The 18,229-nt window shown below is 47.9% G+C and overlaps 2 protein-coding genes across 7 annotated transcripts; one reads left to right on the top strand and one right to left on the bottom strand.

The window, feature by feature from the left end:
• Positions 1-731: 731 nt before the first annotated feature.
• Positions 732-8,087, top strand: LOC111521300. 6 transcript variants are annotated; one of them, XM_023184603.2, is made up of 5 exons: positions 732-882; positions 2,237-2,289; positions 5,685-5,820; positions 6,251-7,496; positions 7,577-8,087. In XM_023184603.2, the coding sequence occupies exon 4, from the start codon at positions 6,574-6,576 to the stop codon at positions 6,931-6,933; it is 360 nt and encodes a 119-aa protein (XP_023040371.1). In that variant the 5' UTR covers positions 732-882; positions 2,237-2,289; positions 5,685-5,820; positions 6,251-6,573; the 3' UTR covers positions 6,934-7,496; positions 7,577-8,087. The 6 variants fall into 6 exon arrangements, with proteins under 6 accessions (XP_023040371.1, XP_023040370.1, XP_023040374.1 ...); XM_023184602.2 differs by having other exon boundaries at positions 5,566-5,820; XM_023184606.2 differs by having other exon boundaries at positions 5,566-5,820; positions 6,183-7,496.
• A 5,724-nt stretch (positions 8,088-13,811) lies between these two features.
• Positions 13,812-18,193, bottom strand: MIS12 (MIS12 kinetochore complex component). The gene is made up of 2 exons (XM_023184592.1): positions 17,884-18,193; positions 13,812-15,766 (listed from the first exon to the last, which is right to left on the bottom strand). The coding sequence occupies exon 2, from the start codon at positions 15,724-15,726 to the stop codon at positions 15,109-15,111; it is 618 nt and encodes a 205-aa protein (XP_023040360.1). The 5' UTR covers positions 15,727-15,766; positions 17,884-18,193; the 3' UTR covers positions 13,812-15,108.
• Positions 18,194-18,229: the final 36 nt, after the last annotated feature.

Genomic DNA, 18,229 nt, shown 5'->3' with positions numbered 1-18,229 from the left:
CACCATGTTGGCCGGGCTGGTCTCAAACTCCTGACCTCAGGTGATCTCTCGCCTCGGCTTTCCAAAGTGCTGGGATTACAGGCATGAGCCACTGCACCTGACCAGAATTTCCTTCCTTTTAAGGTAGGAAAACATCCCATTGCATGTCTATGCCACATTTTGGTTATCTATTCATCCGTTGATGGACACGTGTGTTGCGTCCACGTTTTGGCTATTGTGAATAATGCTGCCATGAACGTAGCTATACAGATGTCTCTTTGAAACCTTGTTTTCAACTCTTTTGGTGGGTATATACCCAGCAGGGGAACTGCTGGATTATCCTCGCAGTTCTTAACCATTTAGTGTGGGTCAGCTTCTGGGTGGATAGAGGAATGGAAGGAGGAGAAGAATGATGTTGCTGAATTGGCTGTTTGACGATTTTTTTTTTTTTTTTTTTTTTTTTTTTGAGACAGAGTTTTGTTCTTGTTGCCCAGACTGGAGTGCAATGGTGCGATCTCGGCTCACTGCAACCTCCACCTCTTAAATTCCAGCAATTCTCCTGCCTTAGCCTCCCGGGTAACTGGGATTACAGGCACCCACTCCCATGCCTGGCTAATTTTGTATTTTTAGTAGAGACGGGGTTTCACCATGTTGGTCGGGCTGGTCTCAAACTCCTGACCTCAGGCAAACCACCCGCATCAGCCTCCCAAAGTGCTGGGATTACAGGTGTGAGCCACCACGCCTGACCCTGTTTGATGATTCTTGTTCTATAGGGGCGGCACAAAGAGAAGAGGACAGAGCACAAGGAACCAAATCTGTTCTCTCTGAGGAAGATCATATGTAGAGAGCAGAGGTCTCTGTGTGTGAAAGAAAACGGGGAAGAGGATGAAAATGTCCAGAGTGGTGAGTTCTGTTAGGCCCTGGAATGAAGCTGAGATGCTGGAAGCGCTAAGTTCTCTCTAGTGGGAGAAAAAACACCGTGGAAAGGTAAACATTTGATGCAGAACCACAGCACTGAGCAGGAAGAAGCCATCAGTGCCCAGCTAGGCTAAACTAGACCTGCGGTAGGCTATGGGTAGGGCCAGCTTCCTGGAGGTGCAACCTGTGCAATGGCAGTAGGACCCCATGCTTGGGGTTTAATACGTGGCAGTCACTGCCTTGAAATTCTTAATAATTGTATCTTTGGGCCAGGCGCAGTGGCTCAAGCCTGTAATCCCAGCACTTTGGGAGGCCGAGATGGGCGGATCACGAGGTCAGGAGATCGAGACCACCCTGGCTAACACGGTGAAACCCCGTCTCCACTAAAAAAATACAAAAAACTAGCCAGGCGAGGTGGTAGGCGTCTGTAGTCCCAGCTACTTGGGAGGCTGAGGCAGGAGAATGGCGTGAACCCAGGAGGCAGAGCTTGCAGTGAGCTGAGATAGCGCCACTGCACTCCAGCCTGGGCGACAGAGCGAGACTCCATCTCAAAAAAAAAAAATAATAATAATTGTATCTTTGAATTTGTGCTTTGTAAGTGAAGTCTGATGGGACCTGGAGCATGCATAGGGGCAGGAAGGGAGGATAGGGAGGCTTGGAGCCACAGCTCATGTGGAATCCCGCCTGCCAGGTGCCACCTCACAGCCCCCAGACAGGTTCTTGGCTTCCCGCTGTCTGCCCCATGGAGCCTCAGGCTTCTCTGCCTTGCTCAGCAACCACTGCTACCCCGATCCCCAGCAGGGGACTGGGTGAAGCACAGGGATGGTCAGCATTGGATGTGAGCTCCCAGAAGCCTCTCAGGGTGGGGCAGGCAACTGACCCTGCATTGGGCTAGAAGTACCACAGCACCATCAGCAGGTGACTAGGCCTATCCAGGCACATCCTGGTGTAGAGGTTGCAATACACTTGGAAGTTTCCCATCAACTGTGGGTTTGGGTAGTGGACCTGTGGAAAGGGGAGATTCCTGGCTTGACTTCCCTTCTCCTAGCCAGGGCATGCACAGAAATTAGAAATGGGCAGGAGAGAAATTCAGCAGCCAGTTTCAAAGCAACCATGGTTTCCAGGATAACAAACAGCTCTAGTCCAGGCAGCAGAGATTCCTGCAAGGTCCTTCTCTCCCACCCACCCATGGACTCATACATGCCACCACCACCACCACCACCACCAAAGCTTATTTCCTCAGCTGGGCATGAACACTTCGAGCTAAAAGTGGCCTTTGTGAATTTTGCCTCTTGCTCTGTGCACACGTTCTAAAGGGAACAAGTCTGTTTTGCTGCAGGGTGAGGCCCAAGATGTGACCTGGGAAAGGCTAACAGGACACAGTCTTTGATGGTGAGCAAGCCTGGGGTGGGTAGCTGAGGGGGTGGGGATTGGGAGGTATACCTCTTACCCTTGGGTCAGAGAGACATGGGTTAGAACCCCAGCAGTCAGTATTTTATTCTATTTTATTTTATTTTATTTTTATTCTATTCTAGTACAGTCTGTATTTTTTTTGAGACAGAGTCTCAGTCTATTACCCAGGTTGGTGTGCAGTGGTGCGATCACAGCTCACTGCAACTTGCGCCTTCCAGGTTCAAGCGATTCTCGTGCCTCAGCCTCCCGAGTAGCTGGGATTAGAGCATGCGCCACCACGCCTGGCTGATTTTTGTATTTTTAGTAGAAGGTGGTTTTGCCATGTTGACCGCACTGGCCTCAAACTCCTGACCTCGGGTGATCCACCCACCTCAGCCTCCCAAAGTGTTGGGATTACAAATGTGAGCCACCACACCCGGCCCCCAGCAGTCAGCATTAGCAGCAGATTTTAGATTCCTTCACTTCTCAACCTCAGTTTCCTCATTGGAACATTGGAGAAAATACTGGTGCCCAGTTTAGTGGGTCATGAAAATTAAGTGAGACCATCTCCGCAGAAATGTTGAGCACAGTTCCTAGCACACAGTCAGTGCTCCGTGATTGCTGCTGCTGCTGTTATGATCCATGTGTGTCCTAGGATTCCTCACAGAGGGGGTCACCAACACGGTCAACTGGCCATTGTCCAGATCCAGGCTTTGGCCTCAAATCCCTGATTCCTATTGACTCAGACAGTGTATCTTTCTTTCTTTCTTTTTTTTTTTTTTTTTTTTTGAGATGGAGTCTCGCTCTATTGCCCAGGGTGGAGTGCAGTGGCGTAATTTTGGCTCACTGCAACCTCCACCTCCTGGGTTCAAGCAGTTCTCCTGCCTCAGGCTCCTGAGTAGCTGGGATTACAGGTGTGCACCACCACTCCCCGTTATTTTTTGTATTTTTAGTAAAGACAGGGTTTCACCATGTTGGTCAGGCTGGTCTCGAACTCCTGACCTCGTGATCCACCCGCCTCGGCCTCCCAAAGTGCTGAGATTACAGGCATGAGCCACCGTGCCTGGCCGACAGTGTATCTTCTTCCAGAGGCAGAATGAATCCCTAAATGGATGAAGAAAACCTATCAAAGTATAGCCCAGGAGCAAAGATCCTCCTAGAAGAGGCTTCTGTCACCTCTGAGAGGGGTATGTACTCTGGGCAGGTCCCAGAAACAAGAGCTAAAGGCAACCTTTGTCCATTCGGGGTCTTTTGGTGGATGCTGGCTCCAGGCCCTGGACTCATGAGATTTTTCCTGGAACACTCAGGTGCCGAGCAGAGAGTGAAGTTGTAGCTTGAGACCCTCTGGTAACTGTCCTGTCAGGGATGTCTAGGGGTCCTAAAGTCCCTGGCCTGGGACAAAGTTAGCTCTTGTTGCTGGGCACAGGCGTAGCTCGCACCAGGGTGAGGCCATGGAGTAAGCCAAGCTCTCTCAATACCTGACAGATAGAGCCCCCAGGGGTCACCTGGGCTGGGACCAGCACTGTTTTGCAGTATATTCATTTCTGTACAGGTATACCAGCTAAAAAATAACAAGGTATCCTAGAGACACCTGGGCCTCTGCTGTCTGAGCTCCGGATTTAGCCTCACATCTTCTCAATATGCAAAAGGCCCTGCAGTTACTAAAGCATTTTTAACACCTGCACTCCTCACTTACACCCAGCTCCGCCCCAGTAAGCCTTTGCATGGTTCTGCCCCAGACCCTCTTGGTTACTGAGACTTCCCCACTACCTACTCCCACTTAAACCTCATAGGTCGGTTTGGGTGACTTTCTCAATGTGACAGCCTTACATAAAGCTCTTCCATCCCACTCTACACACCCTTCCATTCCACCCTGAAAATCCTCCCATTACACCCTACACACCCTTTCATTCTAGCCTCACACCCTTCCATTCATCCATCCCACAATTCCATTTCACCCTTCCTACCCTTCCATTCCATTGTTCACACCATTTCATTACAACCTTCTGGCCGGGCACAGTGGCTCAAGCCTGTAATCCCAGCACTTTGGGAGGCCGAGACGGGCGGATCTCGAGGTCAGGAGATCGAGACCATCCTGGCTAACACGGTGAAACCCCGTCTCTACTAAAAATACAAAAAACTAGCCGGGCGAAGTGGCGGGCGCCTGTAGTCCCAGCTACTCGGGAGGCTGAGGCAGGAGAATGGCATAAACCCGGGAGGTGGAGCTTGCAGTGAGCTGAGATCTGGCCACTGCACTCCAGCCTGGGTGACAGAGCAAGACTCCGTCTCAAAAAAAAAAAAAAAAAAAAAAACCACAACCTTCATATTGTTCCACTCCACCTTACACACTTTGTATTCCATCCTTGACACTCTTCCAGTCCACTACATGTCCTTCTGTTTCTCTCTTCACATCTTCCATTCCACCCTAAGCATACTCCCATTTCACCCTTCACACCCTTCAATTCCACCCCTCACACCCCTCCATGACATCCTTCAAGCTCTTCCATTCCACCCTAAACATCCTCCCATTTCACTTTTCAAACTCTGGTCCTTCCATGTCCTTCCATTCTGCCTTTTGTAACCTTCCATTCCATTCTTCACATTCTTTCACTCCACCTAAACCATCCTTCCATTCCACCCTCCATACCTTTCCATTTCACCCTTCATATACTTCCATCCGGCTGGGCACAGTGGCTCATGCCAGTAATCCTAGCACTTTGGGAGGCCGAGGCAGGTGGATCACTTGAGGTCAGGAAGTTTGAGACCAGCCTGGCCAATGTGGTGAAACCCTGTCTCTACTACAAACACCAAAAATTAGCCAGGCGTTTTGGTGTGCGCATGTAATCCCAGCTACTCAGAGGCTGAGGCAGCAGAATTGCTTGAACCCGGGAGGCGGAGGTTGCAGTGAGCCGAGATTGCTCAGCTGTACTCCAGCCTGGACAACAGAGCAAGACTCAGTCTCAAAAAAAAAAAAAAAAAAAAAGGAACTGCACCATTTTACATTCCCAGGATCATGGATGAGGGTTCCATCTTCTCCTCATCCAGCCAACTGGAAGCCCTTTTAGCTAAGGGGGTTAAGCTGTGAGAACCAGAGTTTGCTGCTGCCATTATTCACTCCATCATTCATGCAGCAAAAATCTGAGTACCTACCACTACCTAGTAGGCTCTGGCCATGCAAGAAGTCGCTGGCAATGCTGTAAGATAGAGAGGGACAGCACCCTGGTTACAGTGTTTCAGCACCCTGACCTTGGTTCACCCCCAGCCTTTCACTTGCAGGAGGCAGGGAGTTCTCTGATACAGTTTGGATTTGCTGCAACTAACAAAGCCGGCCAGCGGACCCCTCCAATCTACTGGGACTCAAATAAATCCAAGTGATTGTTCTCCCTCCATTCCAGGAGGGAACACCAGCCGGCCTTGGAACCTCAGGTGCAACAGAGACGCCAGGAGATGCTAGTGCGCAGCAGCCTGTGGCAGTACCAGTGAAGCCAGAGAGGGCTTGGTGGATGACAAGGAGGCCTGAGTAGACCCCAGGTGGGTCTGAGAAATGGGCTTAGGTGAGGCGGGTCTTTGAAGGATTTGTTCTTAATCATATGTGAGATGCTCAAAAGGCTGGAGTCCTGCTTTTGTGGGTGAAGAGCAAGAAGAGAAAACAGGTTGTACAGATACAGATGTAGATGGAGAGACAAAGAAAAAAGGAAGAAGGCAGAGAAATGCACCAATTCTTTAGCTGTATTATCTCTGGACCTTGGGATTGTGGGAGGCTTTATTTTACACTGATTTTGCCTATACTGTGTTCTCAATTTCTAGTTTTCTACAAAGATGATGTGTTAGCTTTTTCACGTATTAAGATTAAAATTTAAAACAGACCACACAATAAATATTTCTTTTAAAAGGAGAAATATGCCCTGGGGAAGCTCCCCACGCAGCTGAGAACATGGCTGGTTGCATTTCGGCTTCTTAGGTGCCAAGCCTGCTCGTGCCCCGGGGTCCCCCTTGCGCCGCCAGTCTGGTTGCCATGGAGACAAACCTTGCTGCGCAAAGACTGCCGAGCCGCAGGCCGGGGAGCTGGAACCCAGCGAGCCAGCCTCTGCAACAGGCTGGGGGCGGAAGGAGGAGCCAGGAGAAGCGGCGCCTCCGCTGAGAGGCCCGGCGGACCCTGCAGAGGCCCCCTGCCCCTCTGGCTCCGCCCCCACCCGGGGCTGTAGAAATACAGCCGCAGCCCAGACCACCGCCCACTGCGCTCCGACCCAGACCCAGCTGACCCACCTACCCGCGATCCTGCCCATGGCTGACGGACTCTTTCAGCGCAGACCCTGGGGTCCCGAGCAGATTCGCCCGGACCCCGAATCCGAAGGCCTGTTTGACAAGCCTCCCCCGGAAGACCCTCCCGCTGCCCGCGCGCCCAGGTCCGCATCGGCCGCGGGCAAGAAGGCTGGTCGGCGCGCGGGCGGGAGAGCGCAGGGGGGCCGCGCCGGGCAGCCCCCGAAGGCCGCATCGCGCCCCCAGCCCAAGGAGGAGGCGCCTCCACTGGTCGAGGGCTGCTATCTCGACCATTTTCCGCACCTCTCCATCTTCATCTACGCAGCCATCGCCTTCTCGATCACCTCCTGCATCTTTACCTATATCCATTTACAGCTTGCCTGAGTGGCCAGCGCGGGACGGGGTGGGCGCAGGACCGAGCGGGGAGGGAAAGGGAAAACAGGGCTCGGCATTCTGTGTTTTGGAACACACCCCCTTCATGTAGCTTTCGATGCTTGTTTCTTTCCTTCTTTGTTGTCACTATCTTTGTCTATCAGTAGGAAAGTACAAAGTAGCTGCCGGCAATGAAATAAGGGTGCCGTTTGCACCTGCAGGTTAGGGGTGGGGGCGTTTAGAATTCTGGGGTGTGATTGAACCCCGTTTTTAATTAGGAGAATGTCGCTGGACCCCTACCACTCTGTGACGCGGGGGCACGTGCAGGGAGCCCATCATTTTGTGTTTGGGGAGCTCAGAGTGCGCCCAACCTTGGATTCTTTAAGGGATGAGCCAGACCCAGACCCGCGGCCTTCTAGAGAGGGTCCCGCGGGGAGGGTCGGCGCCCTGGCCCGGGCTGGGCCGGAGCCCTGTGATGCTGCATCGCCCCCAGGAGGAGCCAGCTGTGCCCCGGAGTTGGCGCGGCCGAGAGAGGACAAGACTGCGCAGCAGGCGTAGCTGGAGGGCGGGACTCGGTAAGTGGCGTTCCTCGGGGTTTCGTGCTGCGCCCCCAGGGGCTCTGGCTGACCACGACTGTGCGTTTTTCCTGCCTTAGACTTTGTTGTCGCTGCGTGGAGGAGCCGGAGGAGGTGTCTTACCAGGAGACCACGCCCTGGAAGTGTCCAGGACTCGCGGGACCTGTGGCTGCAAACCCCACTGGGACGTAGGCCCAGAGCTGGCGCACTCCTCAGGACGAGACTCTGGGGCCCTAGCCGGGGTCCACGGGAGGGCTGTCCTTGGGGACTCTAGAATGGCTTCGTTCTGGCCCGGAGCCTTTCTGGAGCTGTGGCACCCAAGACAAAAGGGGCTGAGGGATTTGTCATTGACAAGAGTTAGTGCGGGAAAACCACGTGACCCCTAGGGGTTTGTCATCTTAGACTCAAAAGGCTTAATACCAGAAACCACCTTGGCAAGATATTTACCCACCGGCCATCTCTGTTTACTCATGAATGTTCAATGTCAAAACGCAGCGCTCTAACCCTGCATAGTGTTTACTTGCAAATGTCTGTAATCTGTAATTGTGATACCTCTGATGGAATAAATTATCTCTTTTTCAGTCTCCTCTATATTCAGTTCTCCATTAATTTCCAGCTCTGCAGTGGACCCTGCCCAACTTCCTAGTCTGCTCCACAGCATTCCCTACTGTCCCTCCAAAACAGACTTAACCCCATGACCCAGTATTCCAAAATATAGCCTCTCCCTCCACTGAATAGCTACAAGGCCCTTCGATGGCATCTTTCTCCACATCAGGTCCTCACAACATGCCAGTATCCGAGTCTACCATCCTTTTATGGCAGATCAGCCACTATCCCATTGTGGCATTACCTACTGCCCCTCAGTATTTAGTCTCCACTTGCTTCCTTTACGAAGACCAAGTACAGTCCCCCAGCTAAGCTCTGGAATTTGCCCCGTGGGTCTTTACAAACTCCCTGTTTTCCAATATCAGGGCCTTGCCATTTCTCAGTTCTGACTTCCCATAATCCCATATCACTCTGTGCCTTGATATCTTGTCCCCGGACACTTATTTCAGCGCCACAAGTATGACATCCACTGTTCCCCAATGTCAGCCTGTGCTTTACAATCACACTTTACTACAACAATTTCCCCACAGCAATCGGTGGCACTATTTCCCAAAATTACGTCTCCAGGCCGGGCGCCGTGGATCACGAGGTCAAGAGATTGAAACCATCCTAGCTAACATGGTGAAACCCCGTCTCTACTAAAAATAAAAATAAAAATAAAAAAATTAGCCGGGCGTGGTGACCGGCGCCTGTAGTCCCAGCTACTCGGGAGGCTGAGGCAGAAGAATGGTGTGAACCCGGGAGGTGGAGCTTGCAGTGAGCGGAGATCGCACCACAGTACTCCAGCCTGGGTGACTGAGCAAGACTCTGTCTCAAAAAAAGAAAAAAAAAATTATGTCTCCAAAGGACCACAATATTTATCCCTCACTGGTTTCCAGCTTTCAATCTTGAATATTCGATCTTCTGCTATCTCTAAGTATTAAGTACTCACGGACTCCCAACATACAGCCTAGTGCTCTCCAAACATTTGATCTCAATGTCTCCCTTTCACACATCCCCTGTTATCTCTCATATAGTCTCTCAGCGACTACTCAGGATATGATCCCCCAGCTTCCATTCCTCAGCCAATCTCCTGACAGTAGACTCGTCTCTCTCTTTCCAAAACCAAAGTTCACTGTTCCTCAACATTCGATCACTGTTCCACAATATCATGGCCCTTTTTGTGCCAACAAATCTGGGCCTCCATTTTCTTTTTTTTTTTTGAGACGGAGTCTCTCTCTGTGGTGCAGTGGCCGGCTCACTGCAACGTCCACCTCCCAGGTTCAAGTGATTCTCATGCCTCAGCCTCCCAACTACCTGGGACTACAGGTGCGTGCCACCATGCCCAGCTAATTTTTTTTTTTTTTTTTTTTGAGACTGAGACTCACTCTGTGCCCCAGGCTGGAATGCAGTGGCCTGATCTTGGCTCACTGCAACCTCTGCCTACTGGGTTCAAACAATTCTCCTGCCTCAGCCTCCCGAGTAGCTGGCATTACAGATATATGCCGCCACGCCCGGCTAACTTTTTTTGTATTTTTAGTAGAGACAGGATTTCACCATGTTGGCCAGGCTGGTCTTGAACTTCTGCCTCAAGCGATCCACCCGCCTCAGCCTCCTAAAGTGCTGGGATTACAGGTGTGAGCCACTGTGCCCAGTCTGGGCCTCCATTTTCTACCCCAAATTCCAATACCTGGTTCCCATGACTATACTGTTATTAGATCCTATTGCCTCTACAATCTTAATATTGGCTTCAATATTCTCCTAAATATCCAGCCCCATTTGATCCCCTTACTTTAGTATTCATTGCATTGTTCCCCACATACTTGATTATTGTCTCAATATTGTACTCCAATCTTCCTTGACATTCACCCCATCCCTGCTGTCTCCAATATTAAACTCACTCCAGCCCCCAAATTCATTTTCTTTCTATACCCCCATATTCTCTCCTATCAGCCCGTCTCTCTTCCCCATGCTTCTCCCGATTTCACTCTCCTTCAAATTCCTGGTTCCATAGAGCTCCAGTACCTGGCCTGTATTTTCTAATCAATATTAAATTTCCTTTACTCTCACATCATCTATACAATGAGATACTACTTAACACTCACTAAGTATTAAGTGTACACTTAATTTGTACACTTCAATGTGTACACACAATAAGTGTGTACTTTTAGTGTCATCATGCATCTAAGCTGGCCAATTTTCCTCTTATATAGTTTGAGTTATAGTTTAGGTATCCCAGGAATATGTGATCACGTGTCTCTCTACTGCCCACCTAATTTCACTGTTACTGCTTACCTGTATTGAGCTTGCAACTGCCCTCCAATTTCTGGGCGTCCAGTAAGAGTTTCCTTTGTCCAAAATATCAAGTCTTTCCCTGTCTGCGTAGTATACACAGCCTTTTAGACCATAAAAACAAATGGGCCCCCAAGCCAGGTGCAGTGGTGCACACCTGTAGTCCCAGTTACTTGAGAGACGGATGCAGGAGGATCCCTTGAGGCCAGACATTTGAAACCAGCTAGGCAACATGGCAGAGACCCCATCTCCAAATAAAACAAAACGAAAAACCAAACAAGGACCCATTTTTGGTGTCCTTGTGCCTTGCTGCTCAAGAATCAAATGCTAGAGTCTTATTAGCCTGGCTGGAGTCACATGCCCATCTTTGGCTAAAAGGCAGAAGAGTCATCTTAATAGGCAATCCCGTGAAAATAGCATGCAATAGGAAAGGAATAGTTCCCAGAGGAAAACTGAAGGGTCACGCATGCTAGGCAGGTAAAAGTATCAGATATCCAGTAAACTGACTTTTGGTAAGTCACAAAGGATGAAGGCAAAGTCAACTGTTTTGGGTAATTTGGGTTGTCAGTCATAGGTAAATATATGGTGACGGTGAAGTAAGCAGTGGTTTCTGAATATCATGGAACAGTAGTAAGTTTAAGTTGTTGAGAAACAGTTGAAATTTAGCTATTTGAAACAGTAGAAACTGATACTGGGAAAATGGATTAATTTGTTTTGTTGTTGTTTTTTTTTCTTTTGAGACAGAGTCTTGCTCTGTTGCCCAGGCTGGAGTGCAATGGTGCCATCTCGGCTCACCGCAACCTCCGCCTCCACCTCCCAGGTTCAAGTGATTCTCCTGCCTCAGCCTCCGGAGTAGCTGGGATTACAGGTATGCACCACCATGCCCGACTAATTTTGTATTTTTTTTTAGTAGAGATGGGGTTTCTCCATGTTGCTCAGGCTGGTCTCAAACTCCCAACTTCAGGTGATCCACCTTCTTCAGCCTCCTAAAGTGCTAGGATTACAGGCATGAGCCACTGTGGCCGGCCCGATTAATTTTATAACTATGTCATTGCTTGTTAGGGTCCAAGCACTGGAGATAATTATCAGGAAAACAGAGACAACCCTTGCCTTCATGGAGCTCACTTTGTTAATGATGGAACTTACCAGGTGGCAGGCTTAGTATTTTATATAGCATGAGATCGTTGAATGCTCACAACCCTATGAGGTAGGTTCTATTATTCTTCCCATTTGGCAGATGAGGAAACAGGCATAGGTGAAATGATTTGCCCAAGGTCACAGCAATGGAGCAAGATTTTGAATCTAGGCATTGTTTCTGGAGTGTGTATTCTTATTTTTACCAGCTATATTAAGACATAATTCATATAACTCACAACTAATTCATTTAAAGTGTACAGTTCAATGAACCGGGAACGAAGACATAAGGCAAATGGCAGTGAGAATAGCCTTTTATTAGGGCTTGCGGGCGAGGTCCTCGGTCCAAAGGTGCGGGCCGAGGAAGTCGCGCTGAGGGAGGAGGGTAGGGGCTTTTTATAGCCTGAGAGGTAGGGAAGCTGGTTGTGCAAACAGGGCCTGGGGGGTCTTGAAACTACTAGGGCAGGAGTTAAGGGTCATGAGGAAGGGGTCTTTGGAAACTGTCAACCGAAACTGCTGTTTACGAACTTGTGGAATGCAGGTGAGCTGCAGGTCATGGGGGAGTGTGGTTGCCCAGCCAGAACTCTGACGCATGTAAGTCTGCGGGTGTGTACAAGGGTGAAGGGAGTCTTTAACAAAAGGCCTGCTACACCGGGTAACGCCGCCATGTTGGGTCTAGATTCCTGCCTAACACCAAGTAGCTGGAATTACAGAAGCACGCCACCACACCTGGCTAATTTTTGTATTTTAGTAGGGATAGGGTTTCACCATGTTGCCCAGACTAGTCTTGAATTCCTGAGCTCAGGCAATCTGCCTGCCTCAGCCTCCCAAAGTGCTGGCATTACAGGCGTGAGCCACTGCACCATGTTTTTGTTTGTTTGTTTGTTTGTTTGCATTTACATCCATTATGTAGTGGTGAATAGGCATGACAGTAGAGAATAAATAAAACCAGGGACAGTTTGGTATTACAGAACAACAGGACCTAGTATTGGGGTGGGGGGAAGAGTGAGAAATTGGGTGATTGATGCTGGATGGGAGATGGGACAATTTTTATCCTTTATTCTATTGTGGTTCTATTTATTCTGTTCTATTGATGCATTTTCACATGTTAAAACAACACTGCAATCCAGGGAAGCAGACAATGGGTAACCAGCTGTATATAGTTCTGATTCATTCGTAACTTTCTGAAGGGAGAATTTACTTACTGAAGGACAATAAGGCCAACTATATTATTTCCGCAGAGACACCACCATGACAAACAGCAACAGTAATGTCCAGCAGCTATTAAGCATGTACTCAACACGAAATGGATCCCTGAGTTCAAACACTGGATTTCACCCTTCTATCCAGGTCATGACCATACTTCACTGTATTAAGATGAACCATATTACTGCATGTAATAATGACAAGGCCTCAGCAGTTGTTTCCTTAATAGATAGCTTATATCCTCATGAACATCTCAATATTCTGATTTCACTAACATGGCTACTAATAGGTACATTGTTTCCTGTGACCGCTGTAACAAACTGATGACTTAAAACAACAGAAATACATTCTCTCACAGTTCCGGAAGCCAGAAATGCAATCCACCTGTTGGCTCTACGGGAGACTCTCTTCTTTGCCTCTTCCAGCTTGTGGGGGCTGCATTACTCCAAACTTTTTTTTTTTTTTGAGATGGAGTCTTGTTCTGTCACCAGGCTGGAGTGCAGTGGTGATATCTCCGCTCACTGCAACCTCCGCCTCCCGGGTTCAAGCGATTCTCCTGCCTCAGGCTCCCGAGTAGCTGGGATTACACGCATACGCTACCACACCTGGCTAATTTTTTATATTTTTGGTAGAGACAGGGTTTCACCATGCTGGCCAGGCTGGTCTTGAACTCCTGACCTCAAGTGATCTGCCCAGCTAGGCCTCCCAAAGTGCTGGGATTACAGGTGTGAGCCACTGCGCCTGGCCCCAACCTGCCTTTGAAGTGGTAATACCTCCTCCTTTTGTTTGAAATCTCCCTCTGCCTTTCTAAGGACACTTTTCACTGGATTTAGGGTCCATCCAAATAACGCAGGATGATCTCCTTATCTCCATATCCTTAATTATACCTGCAAAGACCCTTTTTCTGAGTAAGACAACATTCACAGGTTCCAGGAATTAGGACATGGACCTATCTTTTGAGGGATCACTGTTCAACCCACTACAGATTTTGAGTAAGTTACAAATGTGAAAAGGACAGGGTTTTCAAATGAGTAAAAAGTCATACTGGAAAGAAATATACTATGGCATTATAGATAGCAAAAAATAAAAACCAAACAGTTTAAAACACATATATTTAATGTACAGAATTGGAAAAAAGACTTCTTGATAATAAACATATTTCATGTAAACACAAGCTTTCAGTATCTATGAATATTTCATTGCAAATACACCCTAAGTTACTTATTCTCTACATAAAGGAGAAACTCCAAGTTCTGCTCTTTAGGAAGACATGGAGGGCAAGCAACACCTTAGGAGCGGCCATTGCTATTTCTCCCCTTTCCTTGGGTGACCTACCATTTTACAGGGACTAATGACATAAAGAAACATTAGATTCCATTGAGTTTAAACACAAATTTCCCACTGAGGGAATTACATATTTGATGCTTGTAAGTATGAATAAATAATTATATATTAGGTATAAAGCAGATTCCAAAACCAACTGAAGTATGAAAATAAATTGGCATAGATACCTAACAGTCAGTAAAATTAAATTTCACTACTGAGTATGCTACATGCTTCCTTCTCTGTTACAGTGGGTTCTCTTTTTTTGTGTAAGGTCTTCTCCAGCCGGACTCTAAGACAGTCAATTGCTTAACATCACCAGGATTTTTGTCAGGAGATTTATTTTGGAAATAAACCAATTTCTTTTTTATTAAATTTTTGCTACATGCTTCTTTCCACTACATATTGACTCCCTGATGTAAGAAAATTTACAGGGTGAGAGCAAGTACTCTCTGTTGGCTGTCCCGCAGTGTAATGACTGGTTAATAAAAAAGCCACTCAGCCTGGGCAATATAGTGAGGCCTCGTTTCTGCAAAAAAATTAGCAAAGCATGGTGACACGCACCTGTGGTCCTAGCTACTTGGGAGGCTGAGGCAGGAGCATCACTTGAGCCCGGGACACAGAGGTTGCAGTGAGCCAAGACTGTGCCACTGAACTCTACTATAACCTGGGTGATAGAAGGGGGCCTTGCCTCAAAAATACTACTACTAAAGGAGCCACCCATTTAATCCTTTTCTCATCTAGTCTCATCCAAAGAGTGAGTCAAAATCATCAAGGTCACAAAGGACTTATGACCAAGGTATAACTCTGCAAATATCTTTAACTGGCCATGGCTTCTTCGTTTGATCCCTTCCCACTTATTAGAAGACTCTAAGGAACAGATGCTGCAGCCTAGTTCAAAGTAGTACACATATACCTCAGGAAAGTGGACCAAAAAAGAGGAAGACACAGAATACAAGAAAGAGTTGACAAAGCAAATCTAATAAAAAGTATGGTTGGCTTGAACAGTCATTGGTATAAATTCCTTATGATTCTACTTTTTGACAGGCTCCTCCTTTTGACTACTGAGCAATTAAGATATTTTCAGTCGTTTCGATTCCTTTTCCACACTGTCTCTAATGTTCTGTAGTTTTCTGGAGTTCTGAACCAGGGACACTAAACTCTCCCTAAAATCACTAGTCCCATGATCTCTGCCAACATTTTGAAGCTCATCAAAGAAAGTCAACGTCTGTTTGAGTTTGGCCTGAACAATTTTTTGCTCTTCTAATTCTGCAAGAAGGGCCTGCTTAGTACCTAATTCGGTCTTGTACTTCTCCTGTAACTGTTCAATTTCTTTCTGGAGATGCTGAAAATCTTCCTCACTATAAGGTGTCTCCTTACATTTATCTTCAGGAAGCAAGATGTTTGAGGGAATATGTAAAATCAGCTGCAAAAATAGTTGCTCCATTTTGCTAAAAAGGTTATCAAAATGTCCTTTCATGAAGCAAAGAAACTTCTCTGTGCATTTGCGAATCTGCACTGGGCTAATGTCACAGTCTGGGATGCCATCCAGCTTCTTCAGAATAACCTGTTCAACGGCCTGCATCACTTCAAATAGGTAGTCTTGAAATGCAATGTAGATCCGAAGCATGCACGTTTGTGGCGTGAAGCCAAAGAACTGGGCCTCATAGGTCATTGGATCCACAGACATCTTGACTTACCTTGCTATGTTATTTTCAGGTGTGAAAAACCTGCAAATGTAAAAAGGAAATAATTCATTTGGAAAAAAAAATCTTCTGCAGGATAACAAATCACATTACAGATAGCAAACAAAGCAGCAAATAAATAAAAAATAAGGAGTTTGTGTTCCTTTATACCTGACATCACTTCCACAACAGGATATAAACTTTTGCCTCTCTGAGGCTCCTTCTATCAGCCTATACCCTCCCTTTTCCCCTCCTCATTGTTCACTTCCCTTACCTGTGACTTTGGCACAGATCACAGTCTTCTGAATTACCATCCTAGACAACTTTGAAGTCTAGACAGATGACTTAACCAATGCCCTAGAGACTCAGTTTCTTGAGCTTCAATGACCTATAGCTCCACCTTTTAGCCACCTGGCTCTTGATATTTGTAACCACTCTTCCAAATTGCTTCTACTTTTTGACTACCGCCCCCTATAAAATTCTTCCAATTCTTATATACTCACATTATACCCTAATCTTCAAGATTTACAGCCCCTCCACCCTCTTTCTGTTCTCAGCCTCTCCCACTTCTTTTCTTTCCTTATTCATTTTAGGCTTCATGATCTATCATTTTGATCACTCCATTGCCGATGTCCTCAATTTGCTTGTTCTCCAGCCAAGCCATCTGAAAAAACCCCAACTAGAAGATGAGTAAGTCCCTTGTCAGCTTTATAACCCTGACATGTTTTTTCAAGGGTCTGCAAGTAATTCCTCTCAAATATAAACATCTAGGAAAATAACATCTATCTCCTTGCCATTGTGGGAATTCAACTTAGGCATCTTTTTCTGAGATGAAATGATATGCTTTTCATAGAAATAAGAGAAGTTTTATTATTCAGATAAAGGCAATTAGCTAAAACAAACTGCTACCTCAATTATCAGGTGAATTTAGGATGCACTTTATGAAATAATTTGCAATAAGCAGTACAGTCAAATCTTCTTATGGGAAGATGCAGCTAATCTTAAGAATTTATGTTCGTAGGCCGAGCACGATAGCTCATGCCTGTAATCTCACCACTTTAGGAGGCTGAGATGGACGGATCACTTGAGGTCAGGAGTTCGAGACCAGCCTGGCCAACACGGCAAAACCCTATCTCTACTAGAAATACAAAAATTAGCCAGGCGTGGTGGTGGGCACATGTGATCCCAGCTACTCGGGAGGCTGAGGCAGGAGAATCACTGGAACCCGAGGCGGAGGTTGCAGTGAGTCGAGATCGCGCGCCTGCACCCCAGCCTGGGCAGCAGAGCGAGACTCCGTCTCAAAAAATAAAATAAAATAAAATAAAAATTTAAGTTTGTAATGGCTAAATATAGAGTGGTTATAATTGTTTGGCCGTATATGTAAGGTAGGATTTCTTTGTTTTTCTTTTTTTGTGTGTGAGACATGTTCTGGCTCTGTCACCCAGGCCGGAGTGCAGTGGCACGATCACCGATCACTGCAGCCTCAACCTCCTGGGTCCAAGCAATCCTCCCACCTCAGCCTCCCAAGTAGCCAGGACTACAGGTGCAGGCCACCATGCCTGGCTAATTTTCTTGTTGTTGTTATTTTTGTTTTTGTTTTTTGGGACAAAGTCTCACTCTTTTCGCCCAGGTTGGAGTGCAGTGGTATGATCTCGGCTCACTACAACCTCGGCCTCCTAAGTTCAAGTGATCCTCTTAGCTCAGCCTCCCAAGTAGCTGGGATTACAGATGTGCGCCATCTCTAACAACAACAAAAAATACACTTCCTTGATTAACTCCTTCCTTTGAATTCCCATCAGGACCTCTCTTCGGGCACTGACTGATAAACTTCTACCGCCTCATCTTCTCTGCTAGAGTTCCTGAAGGCAGAATAAATGCGGCTTGATCAGTATTTGCCGATTCAACGCAGAGGTGCCCAGACCATCTCACTGAGTCGAGCTAAGACCCAGCGCTGGACAGGACCCAGACGCCAGAGCGCCGGAACTTCCGGCCGGCTCCCGCCTTCCGTCGGGCTCCGAGCCCGCGCTGCATGCTGGGACCTTCAGGTCGGAGCCCGCTGTAAGGCCGACCCACAGGCCGCCGCGCTCCCTCGCGATGCCGCCTAAGCCAGTCTCTTCCGTCCCCCCTTCTCCTCAGAGAAAATGCTGCCCCGCAGTACTTACCGGAGCGACTATGAGGGTCACGAATTCGAGCACACACAGGCTTCCCGCCACCTCCTTTAAACCGCCGCTGGCTTGCCAGGGACAGACGGCGCGGTTGGCTCCCCAAAATTCCGACTGATACGCGCCTCGGCGAGCAAAAGTAAACGCGGGATACTCTCGCGTTCCTGATTGGCTGGTTGGGGACACCTCAATTATGACAGAAAGGGGCCGGGCGGGAAAGTTAGCTGTGGCCGGCGGGGATTGGCAGAAGGAACCTGTACTTACTCGCTTTTCCCGGACGTTGGCTGGTGGAGAAGCCAGGATGGGGAGATGGGGCGCTGGGGGGCGGTGGCGACGCAACTCGTGA

The sequence above is a fragment of the Piliocolobus tephrosceles genome, chromosome 16 (genome assembly GCF_002776525.5).
Source record: "Piliocolobus tephrosceles isolate RC106 chromosome 16, ASM277652v3, whole genome shotgun sequence".
NCBI classification, from domain to species: domain Eukaryota; kingdom Metazoa; phylum Chordata; class Mammalia; order Primates; family Cercopithecidae; genus Piliocolobus; species Piliocolobus tephrosceles.
Note: the sequence above shows the minus strand (reverse complement) of the source record. Positions and strands in the feature narration are given on the sequence as shown.

Excerpts from the sequence above, each read along its gene's own strand:
- LOC111521300 (XM_023184601.1), top strand. The coding sequence starts at position 7,310 with ATGAGCCAGACCCAGACCCGCGGCCTTCTAGAGAGGGTCCCGCGGGGA. Across the intron at positions 7,497-7,576 it reads TAGCTGGAGGGCGGGACTCG|ACTTTGTTGTCGCTGCGTGG; the intron begins GTAAGTGGCGTT and ends TTCCTGCCTTAG.
- MIS12 (XM_023184592.1), bottom strand. The coding sequence starts at position 15,726 with ATGTCTGTGGATCCAATGACCTATGAGGCCCAGTTCTTTGGCTTCACG.